The 14,065-nt window shown below is 48.1% G+C and overlaps 1 protein-coding gene across 9 annotated transcripts; it reads right to left on the bottom strand.

The window, feature by feature from the left end:
• Window positions 1-647: 647 nt before the first annotated feature.
• On the bottom strand, window positions 648-13,619 carry NACA (nascent polypeptide associated complex subunit alpha). 9 transcript variants are annotated; one of them, XM_054663150.2, is made up of 9 exons: window positions 13,014-13,592; window positions 12,512-12,583; window positions 4,081-9,492; window positions 2,817-2,902; window positions 2,577-2,654; window positions 1,750-1,896; window positions 1,275-1,403; window positions 999-1,121; window positions 648-765 (listed from the first exon to the last, which is right to left on the bottom strand). In XM_054663150.2, the coding sequence occupies exons 2-9, from the start codon at window positions 12,579-12,581 to the stop codon at window positions 751-753; spliced, it is 6,060 nt and encodes a 2,019-aa protein (XP_054519125.2). In that variant the 5' UTR covers window positions 12,582-12,583; window positions 13,014-13,592; the 3' UTR covers window positions 648-750. The 9 variants fall into 9 exon arrangements, with proteins under 9 accessions (XP_054519125.2, XP_054519124.2, XP_024203523.3 ...); XM_054663149.2 differs by having other exon boundaries at window positions 12,512-12,609; window positions 13,315-13,592; XM_024347755.3 differs by having other exon boundaries at window positions 13,315-13,590.
• Between the last annotated feature and the right edge of the window lie 446 nt (window positions 13,620-14,065).

Here is a 14,065-nt window from a genome sequence, read left to right as displayed (position 1 = left end):
CTGGTGTCAAATTCCTGGGATAAAGAGATCCACCTGTCTTGGCCTCCCAAAGTGTTGGGATTACAGGTGTGAGCCGTCGCGCCTGGTCAGAAATGAGAAACTTTATAGTCAAGTTGTATTTCCTGAAGTTAAGAAGGTCCTAACAGCCTAGTATAGTAACTTTTTTTTTTTTTTTTTTTTTTTTTTTTGAGATGGAGTCTTGCTCTATCGCCCAGGCTGGAGTGCAGTGGCGTGATCTGGGCTTACTGCAAGCTCTGCCTCCCAGGTTCACACCATTCTCCTGCCTCAGCCTCCCGAGCAGCTGGGACTACAGGTGCCCGCCACCACGCCCGGCTAATTTTTTGTATTTTTAGTGGAGACGGGGTTTCACCGTGTTAGCCAGGATGGTCTCAATCTCCTGACCTTGTGATCTGCCCCCTCCTTGGCCTCCCAAAGTGCCGGGATTACAGGCGTGAGCCACCACGCCTGGCCAGTAACTTCTTAAAAGAGGTATAAAGCCTGAGATTCTAAGTGGGAAATCTGTGGCACTAAACCTTATCAAATGAGGGAGGCCTTAGGAGTAATTAATAAATTACTAGAACCTTTTTAAGTTTTTTTTTTTTTGGTGGGGGGGTGGCGGGGAAGAGACCAGTCACCGACTAAGTTCATCCAACAAGAAGCCATAACTTTATTTATGATAGAAACAGTACAAATTTCAAACCAAGCTGCAGTTACTCCTTTGAGACACCAAAAAAAGTTGCTTCCATATGGTTACATTGTTAATTCCTGTAACAGAGAAAAGATAATTAGCGGTTCTTATAAGCAAATCAGGAGAATTCAGGTCACTAAAACTCTTACAGGCAAATCAGGAGAATTTAGGCCACTAAAACCTATATGGCAACTCAGAAGAGGCTCTGGAATGAGGTTCCTTAATTGGCTGATATTTAGCAAGACAAAATAAAGTCACTCATAATTGGTCAGGGCAGAGGGAGTCAAGGAACAAAGGCTTGAACACTTACCATAATCGCATTTACAATATCATTACTGTTGTTCTTCAGGGCTCGGACTGCCTTTGCTCTCGACACATTTGCTTGTGACATGACCAATTCTATGTCCTTAACTTCTACACCTGTTTCATCGACCTGAGAGATGAGAGGGAAAAAGCAGTAAATTAAAGGCAAGAACAATTTCAGCAGTTCTTTGGAGTCTCCTGAATCTAGTTTTTAATATAGCTCACCAACATGAACACAATGCTATACGGCGAGAGTTAAAGTATGAAAGATTTCCTAGTATACCTCTTCCTCTTCACTCTCCTCTTGTACAGTTGGAGTCTGTGTGTTTTCTTGAATGTTTGAGACAGCTTCACCTTGAACTTTGAACTTCTCAGCAGCTGCTAGTTGTGCTTGCTGGGATAAATCTTCGATCTACAGGGTAGAAAATATAGATCCATGTGAGTAGATTAGCAGTCTTTGAAAAATAAATCATATAGTTTCACAACTCTCTGTAAACCCATTCAGGTAACTTATTGTACAGCTTTAAACTGCTTGCCCTCACAGTAGAAAGAGTAGTTGTTTAGGTTTAGAGCAGTGGTTCTCAACTAGGGGGTAGTTAGGTCTCCCAGGAGATATATGGCAATGGAGTTTTTGGGTAATCAAAACTGGATGTAATGGATAGCCCTTCCATAACAGAGAACTATCTGATGCAAAATGTTAGCAGTGCTGAGGTTGAGAAACCCTGGTCTAGAACAATGCCCAAGAAAAGTTTACTCACCTTGGCTTCCCCAAAAACTATGTAAGTATCTGAAGCAGGGCTCTTGTAGACATCTGGTTTTGTGATGACAAAGAGGATATTCTTAGATTTCCGGATAGTGACTCTAGTAACTCCTGTAACCTGCCGAAGACCCAGTTTGGACATAGCCTAAAGAAGAGAAAACAGTATCAGGTTTTCAACCTCTTTAGAAGCAGCCTAAAGAAGCAAGGAACATAATACAACATCCAAAGCAAAGCCTTTCCCCAGGCTGAGAAAAGTTCATACAAGAATAGAGAATGGGTTTTCTGCCGTAGTAACTTCTGTTACTTTATTTTTTATTTTTTGGAGGCAGGTCTTGCTCTGTCGCCCAGGCTGGAGTGCAGTGGTGCAATCTTGGCTCAATGTAATGTCCGTCTCCCAGGTTCAAGCAATTGCCGTGCCTCAGCCACCTTAGTAGCTGGGATTACAGGAGCGTACCACCATGCCCTGCTATATTTTTTTGGTATTTTTATTAGTAGAGATGGGGTTTCGCCATGTTGGCCAGGCTGGTCTTGAACTCTTGACCTCAAGTGATCCACCCGCCTTGGCCTTCCAGTGTGCTGGGATAACAGGTGTGAGCCACCAACCCAGCTACTTCTGTTACTTTCAACGGGATTCTACCACTACTAAGAATTGGGTTCAGTGTATACTGCTTGGGTGACGGGTGCACCAAAATCTCAAAAATCACCACTAGAGAACTTACTTGTGTAACCAAAATACCACCTGTTCCCCAAAAACCTATGGAAATAAACAGTTCCACTCTGTATAAAGGTGCTTCATAAGATCCTGAAATCCTTTTCAAATCTTACCTTCCGTGCCTTCTTTTCACTCCGACTCTGTTTTGCTTTACTGACTGGTTCTTCATCAATTTCAGCTGCTGCCGCCAGCTAAGAAGATAAAACAGCTATTAGTTAACCAGAATCTAAGATCTGGATAGCACAATCTCCTTGTGGGTTTTCCTTTATGAAGGTTCACAGTTCCAAATACAAAAGTTGCCCTGATCAACCCTGCTTCTTTGACCCAATACCAGTTAGTAAGAGAATACCCACCTGGGCTTGTTGTGTGGTTGCCTGGGTGGAATCCTGTTCTTCAAGCTCTGGTACTGATTCATCACTGTCAGATTCTGTTCCAGACCCTAAGATGAGAAACAACTTTTACTGCTTTATAGTAGAAATTATAAGAGAAGGTACTTCACCACAGCCTGCCCTGGACTAGAGGTGAATGCCTCATGCTAGACCTAAGAATGTTAAATGTAAACCAGCTGGCTTGTGTGAAGTCAGCTTGATAGCCCCTAACTTAGTCACTAACTAGCGGGTACACATCTAGTAAAGACCCAGCCCTGACCCCAGAAATGAGGAGTAATCACTAGAAATAGCTGAGCAGTTTAATATACTGTAACTGCTTTCTTTCCCTCAAGGTCTTTGTTTCTTGGCACAGGCAAATAATGACCCATATGACTCTAAAATTTTACCCAATAGTCCAATTATCCCTGTAAAGTTCTGTCAGAAGGTGCCCCCAGATACACTTAAGTGAAAAAACCAAAATCACACTGTGGAGGCACAACAGGTTGGGTGGTTTTCCCCTCAACTTTTAAACTGGGTTGAAGGAAGTCAAAAGCAGACGTACACATATTCAGCCTCATTTTCAAACCATTCACCCCAGCAATGTGATCTAATCAATATAATTAGAAGATTCTCGATGATGACCTATATCTCTAGTTTTTCCAAACATAATTCACATAAATTTCTTTCAATTCAAAGGCCAAGCATCAGTAAAGACTACTGAGGAAAAAAAGCATACACCTGCACCATTTTCAGGCTAGGAAAAACAGATTTCTACATTTTTATGAAAAGGGAGTCCCTGGGCAACTGGTCATTACTAAGTCTAATAATGGAAAAATAAATACAAATAATTCAATTCTCCAATAATTTTAGCAAATCTCAGGCCCAGGGACAAGGTTAGTTAGTGATGTGGTAGGGATTAGAGCAAATGAAAAGGTCTGGCAGGTCTTGGTTTTCAATGTCAGATCAATTAGGTAAAATAGATGGCATGGCAGGCTCAGGGTAGTCCAGGCCACATTATACAAAAATGATACACAATGTACTATGTATCTATCTGAAGTAATGAAAACCAAGATTTGGTTTCATATTCCGAGAACTTTTGCATTTAAAATTATCATTCTATGTTCTACATCCAAACCCAAGCAGATTCACTGGAGAAAGCGGCGCATCACAGGGTTAGTATTGGTGGGTAGCCCCCAAAAGGGGTGTGGACGACAGACACACCATGCACACGGCAAACCAAGGCAAATACCCTTGTTGTTCTTCGTAACAGGTTGCTTGGCAGAGGGGGTTGGGACAGGGATTCCAGCAGATTTAGGGGTGGGCATGTTGACGAGGATCGACTGGAAAGGCACTCCCCCAGAGATTGGTTCCGGGGGAATCAGAGGCGGCAGCTCATCCTCATCAACAGGGGCAAGGGGTTTAGAGGGTGATTCCAACACCAGCCCAGGAGAGGACGGCAGAAATTGCTGTTTAGGAGGCAGAGTGGGAACTGGGGAGGGAGCAAGAGGCAGAGAGACTGGTGGGGTGGGTGCTGGAGAGACAGATGCTGATTCAGGTTTAGGAAGGACCTTCTCAAAGGCAGCTGCTGTTAGAGGGGTGGATGCCTTAGACTCAGGAGGAGCCAAGGGGCCCTTTGGGGAATTAGAAGCATCTTTGCCTTTTGCTGTCTTTGAAGAGTCTTTCTGAACAGGGAGTAGAGGGGCTGGAGCCACTGTGGAAAGGGGTCCTTTAGAACCATTCTTAGCTGAGGGATCTGGGCATATAGGAGGTGAAGTAGCAGAACTCTTTTTGGTCTGTGGACCTTTCCGAGTGGGAGCTGTGATGATTGGCGTGCTTTCTGGAGCTGGGGCAACAAGTACTTCTTTCAGAGCTGTGGGGCCTTTCTTTGCTGGAAGCCCTTTAGATGCTTGAGGAACAGTGGCCCCCATTTTACATGTGACAGAAGCTGGGAAAGTAGGGGAGTCTTTGAGGGAGGAAGGAGTCACAGGTGGGGAAGTGGGAGTCCCTTTGGGGGCTGGAGTTGCTGGGCCCTTTTCGGGGGATGGAGGAGTCACAGCTGGAGGAGTAGGTGCCTCTTTGGGGGAGGGAGAAGTCACAGCTGGTGGAATGAGGAGCTCTTTGGGGGATGGGGCCCCTTTGTAAGTGGAAGGAGTCACTGCTGGGGGACTGGAGGCCTCTTTGGAGGATGGGGTAGCTGGGGCTTCTTTGGGGGCTGGAATTGCTGGGGTCTTTTTGGGGGAGGGAACAGTCATAGCTGGGGGAATGAGGGCCTCTTTGGGGGCTAGAGTTGCTGGGGTCTTTTTAGAGAGAAGAGTCGCTGTTGGGGCAATGGGGTCCCTTCTGGAGGATGGGGTAGCTGGGACCTCTTTGGGGGAAGAAGGAATCACAGCTGGCAGAGTGGGGGCCCCCATGGGGGCTGGAGTTGCTGGGGCCTTTTTGGGAGAGGAAGAAGTGGCAACTTGTTTGGGGGCTGGGGGCTCCTTGGGGGAAGGAGGATTCACTGCTGGGGGGGTGGGATCCCCTTTGGAGGATGGGGTAGCAGGGCCTCCTTTGGGGGCTGAAGTTGCTGGGGCCTTTTTGAGGGAGACAGGAGTCACTGCTGGGGGAGTGAGATCTCCTTTGGATGGGGTGGCTGCGCCTTCTCTGGTGACTGGAGTTGCTGGAGCCTTTTTGGGGGAGAGAGGAATCACTGCTGGGGAAGTGGGGTCCCCTTTGGGAGATGGGATAGCTGGTCCTCTTTTGGGGGAGGGAGGAGTCATAGCGGGACCTCCTTTGTGGGAGGGGGTTGCAGCTGGGGGAGTGGGGCCCTCTTTGGAGGATGGAGTAGATGGGCCTCCTTTAGAGGAGGGAGTTGTAGCTGGGAGAGTAGGGGTCCCTTTAGGGGAGGGAGGAGTTACAGCTGGGGGAGTGGGGGCCCCTTTGGGGGGTGGGGTACCTGGGCTTCCTTTTGGGGAGGGAGGAGTTGCAGCTGGGGGAGTGGGGGCCCCTTTGGGGGGTGAGGTAGCTGGGCCTCCTTTTGGAGAGGGAGGAGTTACAACTGCGGGATTGGGGGCCCCTTTGTGGGGTGGGGTAGCTAGACCTCCTTTTGGGGAGGGAGGAGTTGCAGCTGGGGGAGTGGGGGCCCCTTTGGGGGGTGGGGTAGCTGGGCCTCCTTTTGGGGAGGGAGGAGTTGCAGCTGGGGTTGTGGGGGCCCCTTTGGGGGATGGGGTAGCTAGACCTCCTTTTGGGGAGGGAGGAGTTGCAGCTGGGGTTGTGGGGGCCCCTTTTGGGGGTGGGGTAGCTAGACCTCCTTTTGGGGAGGGAGGAGTTGCAGCTGGGGTTGTGGGTGCCCCTTTGTGGGGTGGGGTAGCTAGACCTCCTTTTGGGGAGGGAAGAGTTGCAGCTGGGGTTGTGGGGGCCCCTTTGGGGAGTGGGGTAGCTGCTGGACTTCCTTTGGGGGAGGGAGGAGTTGCAGCTGGGGGTGTGGGTGCCCCTTTGGGGAATGGGGTAGCTGCTGGACTTCCTTTGGGGGAGGGAGGAGTCACAGCTGGGGGTGTGGGGGCCCCTTTGGGGGATGGAGTAGCTGGACCTCCTTTTGGGGAGGGAGGAGTCGCAGCTGGGGGAGTGGGGGCCCCCTTGGGGGATGGGGTAGCTGGACTTCCTTTGGGGGAGGGAGGAGTTGCAGCTGGGGGTGTGGGTGCCCCTTTGGGGAATGGGGTAGCTGCTGGACTTCCTTTGGGGGAGGGAGGAGTCACAGCTGGGGGTGTGGGGGTCCCTTTGGGGGATGGAGTAGCTGGACCTCCTTTGGGGGAGGGAGGAGTCGCAGCTGGGGGTGTGGGGGCCCCTTTGGGGGATGGAGTAGCTGGACCTCCTTTGGGGGAGGGAGGAGTTGCAGCTGGGGGTGTGGGGGCCCATTTCGGGGATGGGGTACCTGGGCCTCCTTTAGGGGAGGGAGGAGTTGCAGCTGGGATTCCTTTAGGGGCTGGAGTTGCTCGGGCCTTTTTGGGGGAGGAAGTCATGGATAGAGCGGGAGCCTGTTTGGGTGCTGGAGTAGCTGGACCCTCTTTGGGGAAGGGCAGATTCACCACTGAAGGAGTGGGGGTCTCTTTGGGGGGTAGTGTTACTCCTTTGGGAGACAAAGGAGTCACAGCTGAGGGAGTAGGGGCCCCTTTGGGGGATGGAGGAGTGGGAGAATGCTTCGTGGCTGGTGAGTCTTTAGAGCCTTGGAAAGAAAGACTATTCTCTGGAGGAAATGAAGCTTCAACTGGAGAAACAGGGGATGAGAGATTTCCAACAGGAGTATCAGGGCCAGCAGAACCCTTCTTGGTTGGAGGTCTTTTAGTCTGAGGAGACACACTAACCCCTAAAGGAGATGGGGAATCAGCTAGGTAAGTCAGAGTTCCTTTGGAAGATGCAGTAGCAGAAGCACCAGAGTCCTCAGTTGGGCACTCTTTGGGAGAGGAAGCAACAGGTGCCAATGCTGAAGTATGAGAAATACCATCAACCTTTTTTGTACCTGGAGGAGTCCCAGCTGGGGGAAGAGAGGGTGAGGGCACAGACTTTGGGATTTCAGGGGCCAGCACTAAGGTAGCCAGAGGAGCACAGGTATTCTGGGGGGATGGAGCCACAGGGCAATTTTCTGAAGCTGTAGGAACCACGGGTAAAGTAGTAAGAGTACCTTCCTTAACTGGGTGGTTTTCAGGAGCTAAAGAGACAGTTCCTTCTAGAAAAGGGCTGGCTGCAGTTGTATAAGTTGAGGTACCTTTGGCAGTTGTGGGAGCCACCCCGGCAGGGTCAGCACTTTCCAAAGGAAATGCAGCCACTGTTGGGGTAATGAGAGAACTTTTGAGAAGCGGACCAGCAGAGTCTGGGCCTGCATAAGAATCTGTCTTGATTACAGAGGCCGAGGAGTTAACACCCAGAGGGGAGGTCATACTGCTGGCTGGCTTACCTATAGGGAGAGGCTCCCCAAGGCTTTTCTTTGCTAGGGTGGCTTCAGGAGAAAGAGGTATCTCTGGAGAAGAGGATGTACTTTGGAAAGAAGGGGAATTTTTAGGGGCTGCCTGGACTAACGGTAATATAGTAGGGTCTTTCTTGGTGGTGAGTCCTGCTTGGGCTGGAGAGAAAGGGGCTCCTTCAGGAGAGGCAGGTACTGTTTGGAGGTCTTTTTGTGTTGGAAATTTAACCAATACTGAACTGGGGAGATTTTTGAGGTCTTCAGGGTCTGGCAGAGGAGGAGAGACTGGTATCCTCAGAGTGGTTGCTACTTGAGTAGAAGGCTCTTTGGGAGCCACAGGTGCCATAACCAAGGCAGCAGGGGAAGTTGGTTCTATGTTACTTATGGGACCTGATGACATTGGAGGAGAAACACAAGTAGCTACCTCAAAGGTAGTAGTAGGTGCTGCAGCAATTGTACAGGGGTTAGTCACCACAAGTGGGGTGGTTCCAACAGAAGAAACGGGCATTTGGGCCACTAAAGGATAATGATGAGTGGCATTAGGAGAGCTTTTGAGAATGAGAGAGGTTGTAGGAGATAATGAAGAGGTAGCTACATTTAAGGAGCCAGAAGGGCTGCAGGTTATGCTAGAGATGGTAGAGGGACCTTTGTCAACAGATGGAGCCACCACTGGAAAGGCATCCACAGTAGCAGGAACTACCTCATTTCTGGAAGGAAGGGGAGGAATTACAGATCTCTGAGAAGGATAAGAGGCCCCTGTGGAAGAACGATCTACAGAAATGGTCTTCACTGTAGGGTCTGACAAAGCACTAGGACCTGTTTGACCTAAAAGTTGGACAGAACCAAAAGAACTCTGATGTAAAGGTGCAAGATGAGAGCCCAGAGAAATGGGAAAATCTGAGGGGGTGTTGGGACCTGCAGTCTTTTGAGAAGAGGTCACCACAGGAAGAGACTGAGTTGAAAGAGATAAGGCAGCAGGTGGACTAACAGGCCCCTTCAGGCTGAGGCTTCCTGGGTTTTGTGGAGAAATCAGAACTGAGGAAATGGTGGTATCTTTGACTTGAGGGGAAGCGATGGCTAGGGTAGTTGTGGGTGTTGTCTGAGGAAGGGAGGCCACTCCAGATTGAATAGAGGCCATGGGAGTCACACAGTGGTAAGGAACAGTACTGACTATACATGGAGGGCTGGGGGTGCCTTTTGGATTAGGGACTACCTCAGAGGGAACTTTATTAAGATTAGTCTTTGGTTCTGAGGGAGCAATGGGAGCCGACAGAGTTATCACTGACCCTGACTCAGCTACAGCCACTGAAGGAGGTGAAGTAAGAAGGTTAGGTGGAAAAGCAGAACTCTTCTGAACTGAGTGGGGAGCCAGGGCAACCAGAGCTAAGGGAGCTGAAGAGGAAGGGGTCCCTTTCAGAGTTGGAGCTATCATGGGAGAGGCTAGAGCTAAGGCAGCTGGGGAGATGGGAGGCCCTATTAGGTTTGGTAGGAAGGTTGGGGCTTCAGGGGCAGTTCCCAAAGGTAGGGCTGTTCCAGAGGATGACTGGGGAAAAGGAACTTCTAAAGGGGTCGAGGCAATAGTAGAGGGGGAAGGGAATGGGGAAGCCTGGTTAGCAGCTGAGAGAGGGCACTGTTGTGGGGCAGGAGAGCAAGGAGGGGGGAGGGTAGGTCCAGGCTGCCCTAAGGCAGCAGTGACACTCAAGGCTGAAGACATAGGTAGCACAGCTGGAGAAAGGCAAAAGGAGATAAAGAAAGGGGGAGGGGGAGGAGAAAAAAGGTGAGTTATGCAGCCCAACTTGGTACAACATGCCTCCTAGGAAACACTGGAGTTTAAAATCTGACAGTCTAAGTCACCACGCAGGATTAGATAAAGGTGACAGGCAACAACAACCTTCCCCAAACATTTTTCAGTGGTCAAGTGAGAAGACATTCCCCTCCTAATTTCTCACACTTCCCCAAGTTCTACCAAAGTAAACCAACTATTTTAGGGTGAGGAGAACAGTCTAAGAGCAGCCTATCTCTAAATGGGGAGCACAGACTCTTGGTAGGTTAAGAACAACATGCTTTCTATGCTTTCCCAGTTGTGCCCTCCCCTTACTTCTTGAAATGGACTGTATTCCCAAGTCTTTCTCACAGCCAACAGAATTCCCACGAGAAGAACAGCTGTGCTACTCTGTCCACCCAAATATCATGAACAGAAAAGATACTGAAAACTGGAACAAAGAAAGTAGTGAGCAGTGACGATGATGGGGAATCTGAACTGAATAAGAAAACACAGGCTTTTATACTTTCAGGCTTCCACTAGGCTAGGAAACATCTGACTCTGTTAGAATAGTTTTGGGAAGGAGGTGCACAGCACAATTCAGTTCTTCCTAAAGTTGAAACACTTCAGAATTTAATATCAAGTATTAAAGTCACTTAGCTTCTTTATACCTTACCAGTTTACTTACTCACAAAACCCAAACAAGAAAACCAACCACAAAAGGACGGTAATAGTCTCTATAAACCTTCCTAGGTGATGTTAATTCTTCAGACATCAATCCAAGATGAATTAGACATGAATTAGACCTCCAGGCAGAGAGCTTACTCACAAGGGTAGGGACTGTATTATGAAACTGTAACCTAACTTGTTAAACAAGATTGTGGTGCTATTTTGGAAGAAGAGAATTGGAGAGCCTGGAACAGTGGCTCATGCCTGTAATCCCAGCACTTTGGGATGCCTGGGAGGGCGGATCACGAGGTCAGGAGTTCCAGACCGACCTGACCAACATGGTGAAACCCCGTCTCTACTAAAAATACAAAAATTAGCTGGGCGTGGTGGTGTACACCTGTAATACCAGCTACTCAGGAGGCGGAGGCAGGAGAATGGCTTGAACCCAGGAGGTGGAGGTTGCAGTGAGCCAAGATCGCGCTACTGCATGCACTCCGGCCTGGGTGACAGGGTGAGACTCCGTCTCAAAAAAAAAAACAACAAACAAACAAAAAAAAAAACAAACCAAAGAAGACAATTGGAGTGGCGAGAATACACTGGATCCCCACTCCTTAACTTGGAATTTAAGTGTTTCATTATGTCAGAATACACCAATGTTTGGCATGACAGTAAGACAGTATCTCTGGCATTCAGGAGGTAACACAGAATTGGATCAACAAATGCTCAATGCTTAGAAGGGAATGTTAAGGGGGGCGGGGGGGAAGCCCGTGGTACCAAAACTCAAATTCAAAATTCACTCAACCAGTAATTCTGAAGTTCTTATGGCATCCTACCATGGAAAAGACAAGGTGGCTCAACTAGTTTTTCCTGGAGAGTGGGTAGGCCAAAGTCTAACGATTACAGGAAAACACTACCAAACATAATGAATCAGAATTAAAAACATGGAATATGTTTTCTTCTGACTGGACCTCAAATGGAATAAGGACTCAAATACTTGCTTTGACACCATCAACAATTCCTTGAGCTTCCTTCTTCATTCTAATAGACTATCATTACAGATAAAACCTTGTGTATTTATCATTGGTACTTCCTTAATATAAGCCTACTATGCAACTCAGACTATTCAGGAATACGTTTAATAGCACTAAGGACTGTTTCAGAAGTAAATGCATTAGTTTTGAAGCTTGAATCAGATTATTCTAAATTCATCTGAATTTCAAATCTTCGTATTTGTAAAATTAAGTTGTTCAATGACACAATCTCTAAAATCTCGTTTTGTACTGAAATTACAGAATCTTTAGAGAACAGTACTTTATTTTTTCCCTTCCTTAAGCCCCTTGTACTTCAAGAATTTCATATTGTTTATACTCCAGCTTAGAGCCCCCTATTGTCCTTCCTAGCAGCTGTATTAATCCCTTCAGCTGCTAAAATCAAACAGGTGGGAAGAAGCTTTATGCTTTCAACTATAAGCAACTCTACTGTAACTCCAAAAAGGGACAGGAATTGCCCTTAAATAACAAATGAAATTAAAAAAAAAAACAAAAAGGTGAGAATGAAGATTACAGCCTGAAGATTTCCTTCATTTAACGCTGCACAACTGACTCAGAAAGGCTATCATTTTAAGAACTTTTCATTACCTCCTCCTAAGTTTTCTACAGAGATATGTTTTAACCAGAATTTAAAATTAGCCTTCAGTCATTAATTTCGACGCTAAGGATAAAAGAAGGATTTATTTCAATCCTGGGTTTCACACAATGATGCAGGAACTATTCCAGCACACTAGAAGTATCTCAGCACCACCAACCCATAAACAAGTTATCCGACCTAGGACGACTCTGGGGCCCAGTAGGACACATTTACCACCAGCACACATCTCATCCAGACATGTGATAAAGGCACAATGCCAAGCTCTGCTAACTAAAACCTTGATGCAACTTGCTGGCTGGAGTTTCACAAATGCTCCGGGCTCCTTGGCCTGTGTCATCTAGTTCCAATAGGTAAGAATCACTGAGCCCCTTCCCTGCTGAGTTTTCCTATGTGAGGTGGGGGTTCCACAGGAGAGCTTCTTTTGAGGCGACAGGCATAACATAGAAAGCAAGCTAGGGTACTTTTAACGTCCACGAATCTTAAAAATATTATTTTTACTCCAAATCCCTAAAGAAGTATCTCCAGGATAGTAATTTTACGGTCTATCCTCCTTGGTAAAGCTGCAACCCCATCCTCTTAAAAAGTGTATTTCCCCTTGGTCATTTTGCCCACCAAATGGCCTTAGGATTAATTTTAATTAATGGCAAGGAGGGTAGGGAAACCTACCTGTCTCAGCCTGGGGCTGCGGCAACTCCTGCTCTGTAGCAGGGACGGTTTCTGTGGCTTCGCCGGGCATTTCTGAAGGAAGGGAATAAAAAGGAGGCCTAAATTGATTGGGATACATTCACTTGCCCAACCCGGAGATAAGTATTCTTAAAAACTCCGAGGAGGGCTGTTAGAAAAAAATCGTGAGGGTGTTTGGTGACAACCTTCCCCAAAGCACCTGGGAATAAGAGGTAAATATGATGTGACCCTCACGCCTCTATCAAGGCCAGCAATTCCCACTGCATTCTCAACCCGAGGGAGAGGATCCCGGGCTGGCTCTCGATCATGGGAGACTTCAGACGCTACTGTGAACCCCCTCCACTCCTAATACTCACACTGGCTGGGCTGGGGCCTCCTGGACTACGTTTGCCGACTTTGGGGTACCAGGAGGGGTGTTCTAAGTCCAACACTTGCTTGTCACAAGGAGAACGGTGTTACAGGTTCTAAGGCTGTGACCCCTTACCCTTTTCTGGATCCTGTGAAGCAGTTCCCAAAACAAGACGCACTCCTCTTCCGCCCTCAACACTGCAACTGCTCCCATCTCTGCAGGCTCGGATTCTGGGCCCGGCCCGCAGCCCTTCTACCCTGCTTTTGCCAGGACACCAACCGCAGACCCCATTTTGTCCGGAGGCCCAGGGGCGAGTAGGAACCCTGTGGCCCAGTAAAGCCTCCAACTCTCCTTAACTCCCAGTCCCCGGGGCGGCTTAGCCCGAAAGAAAGGCGGATGGCTGCGGATAGAGAGTAGCGGCACAGAAAGTACTTACTGTGCAGGGAACGCGGAACCAAGATGGCGGCAGAAAGAGACCGAGCGAGAGCGTGACCCACGCCTGTTGCAGAAGGAAGCCTGGAGCGGAGGGGGTGGGACTAGGATCCGATTCCGGGTCAAGAGCTGCCGGCAGCCACTTCCTTTGACGAGTGACTGTCAGGCCGTTCCCACGGCGGGGGTGGTGACAAGGGCTAAAGGGTAAGAATTTAGAACGGGACGCGCAGGCCTAGCAGGAGCTTTCTGCGCGGACCCACGCAGTCCTCAGAACTAAGCAGACTCCGCCCTCCGGCCCGCGAAGTGGCGACTGCGGTATTAAGTCGACCTCGCGATTTCTCAAATAGTGCAGGAAGATAAGACATTAAATAGCGAATGCTACAGAGACTGCATTCACAACATTGGAGGGTGGAAGTGACTTAGGCTAACCAGTTGTTTTTGGAACACACGATGTGAAAACATTTAAAAGCTGCTGGACCCTCTCCCCCCCCATCAACAACAACAAAAAAACCCATTTTAAAACTTGAGAGATGTGATGGGTCACATATAACTTCAGTTCAGATTATAAATTTAATTCGATTTATTTTTCTTGTTCTGTTCAATGACTAGAGAGACTCAAACGATGTCACCAGATGACAGCAACTCATGCGTGTTAAACTCTCCGTAAAACAATGTTAGCTGTACCCCCGCCCCCCCCCAAAAAACACTGCTTGTAACCAAATTCTGTAATTATGTTCCAACCTTGTATGGATAAT

The sequence above is a fragment of the Pan troglodytes genome, chromosome 10, assembly GCF_028858775.2.
Source record: "Pan troglodytes isolate AG18354 chromosome 10, NHGRI_mPanTro3-v2.0_pri, whole genome shotgun sequence".
Taxonomy (NCBI): domain Eukaryota; kingdom Metazoa; phylum Chordata; class Mammalia; order Primates; family Hominidae; genus Pan; species Pan troglodytes.
Note: the sequence above shows the minus strand (reverse complement) of the source record. Positions and strands in the feature narration are given on the sequence as shown.

Bases quoted from the DNA above. Each gene is read 5' to 3' on its own strand.
- NACA (XM_054663150.2), bottom strand. From the start codon at position 12,581: ATGCCCGGCGAAGCCACAGAAACCGTCCCTGCTACAGAGCAGGAGTTG. The intron at 9,493-12,511 runs GTAGGTTTCCCT...GCCTTTCTCCAG, and splicing joins GCAGCCCCAGGCTGAGACAG to CTGTGCTACCTATGTCTTCA. The intron at 2,903-4,080 runs GTATTTGCCTTG...TTCTCATCTTAG, and splicing joins TGTTACGAAGAACAACAAGG to GGTCTGGAACAGAATCTGAC.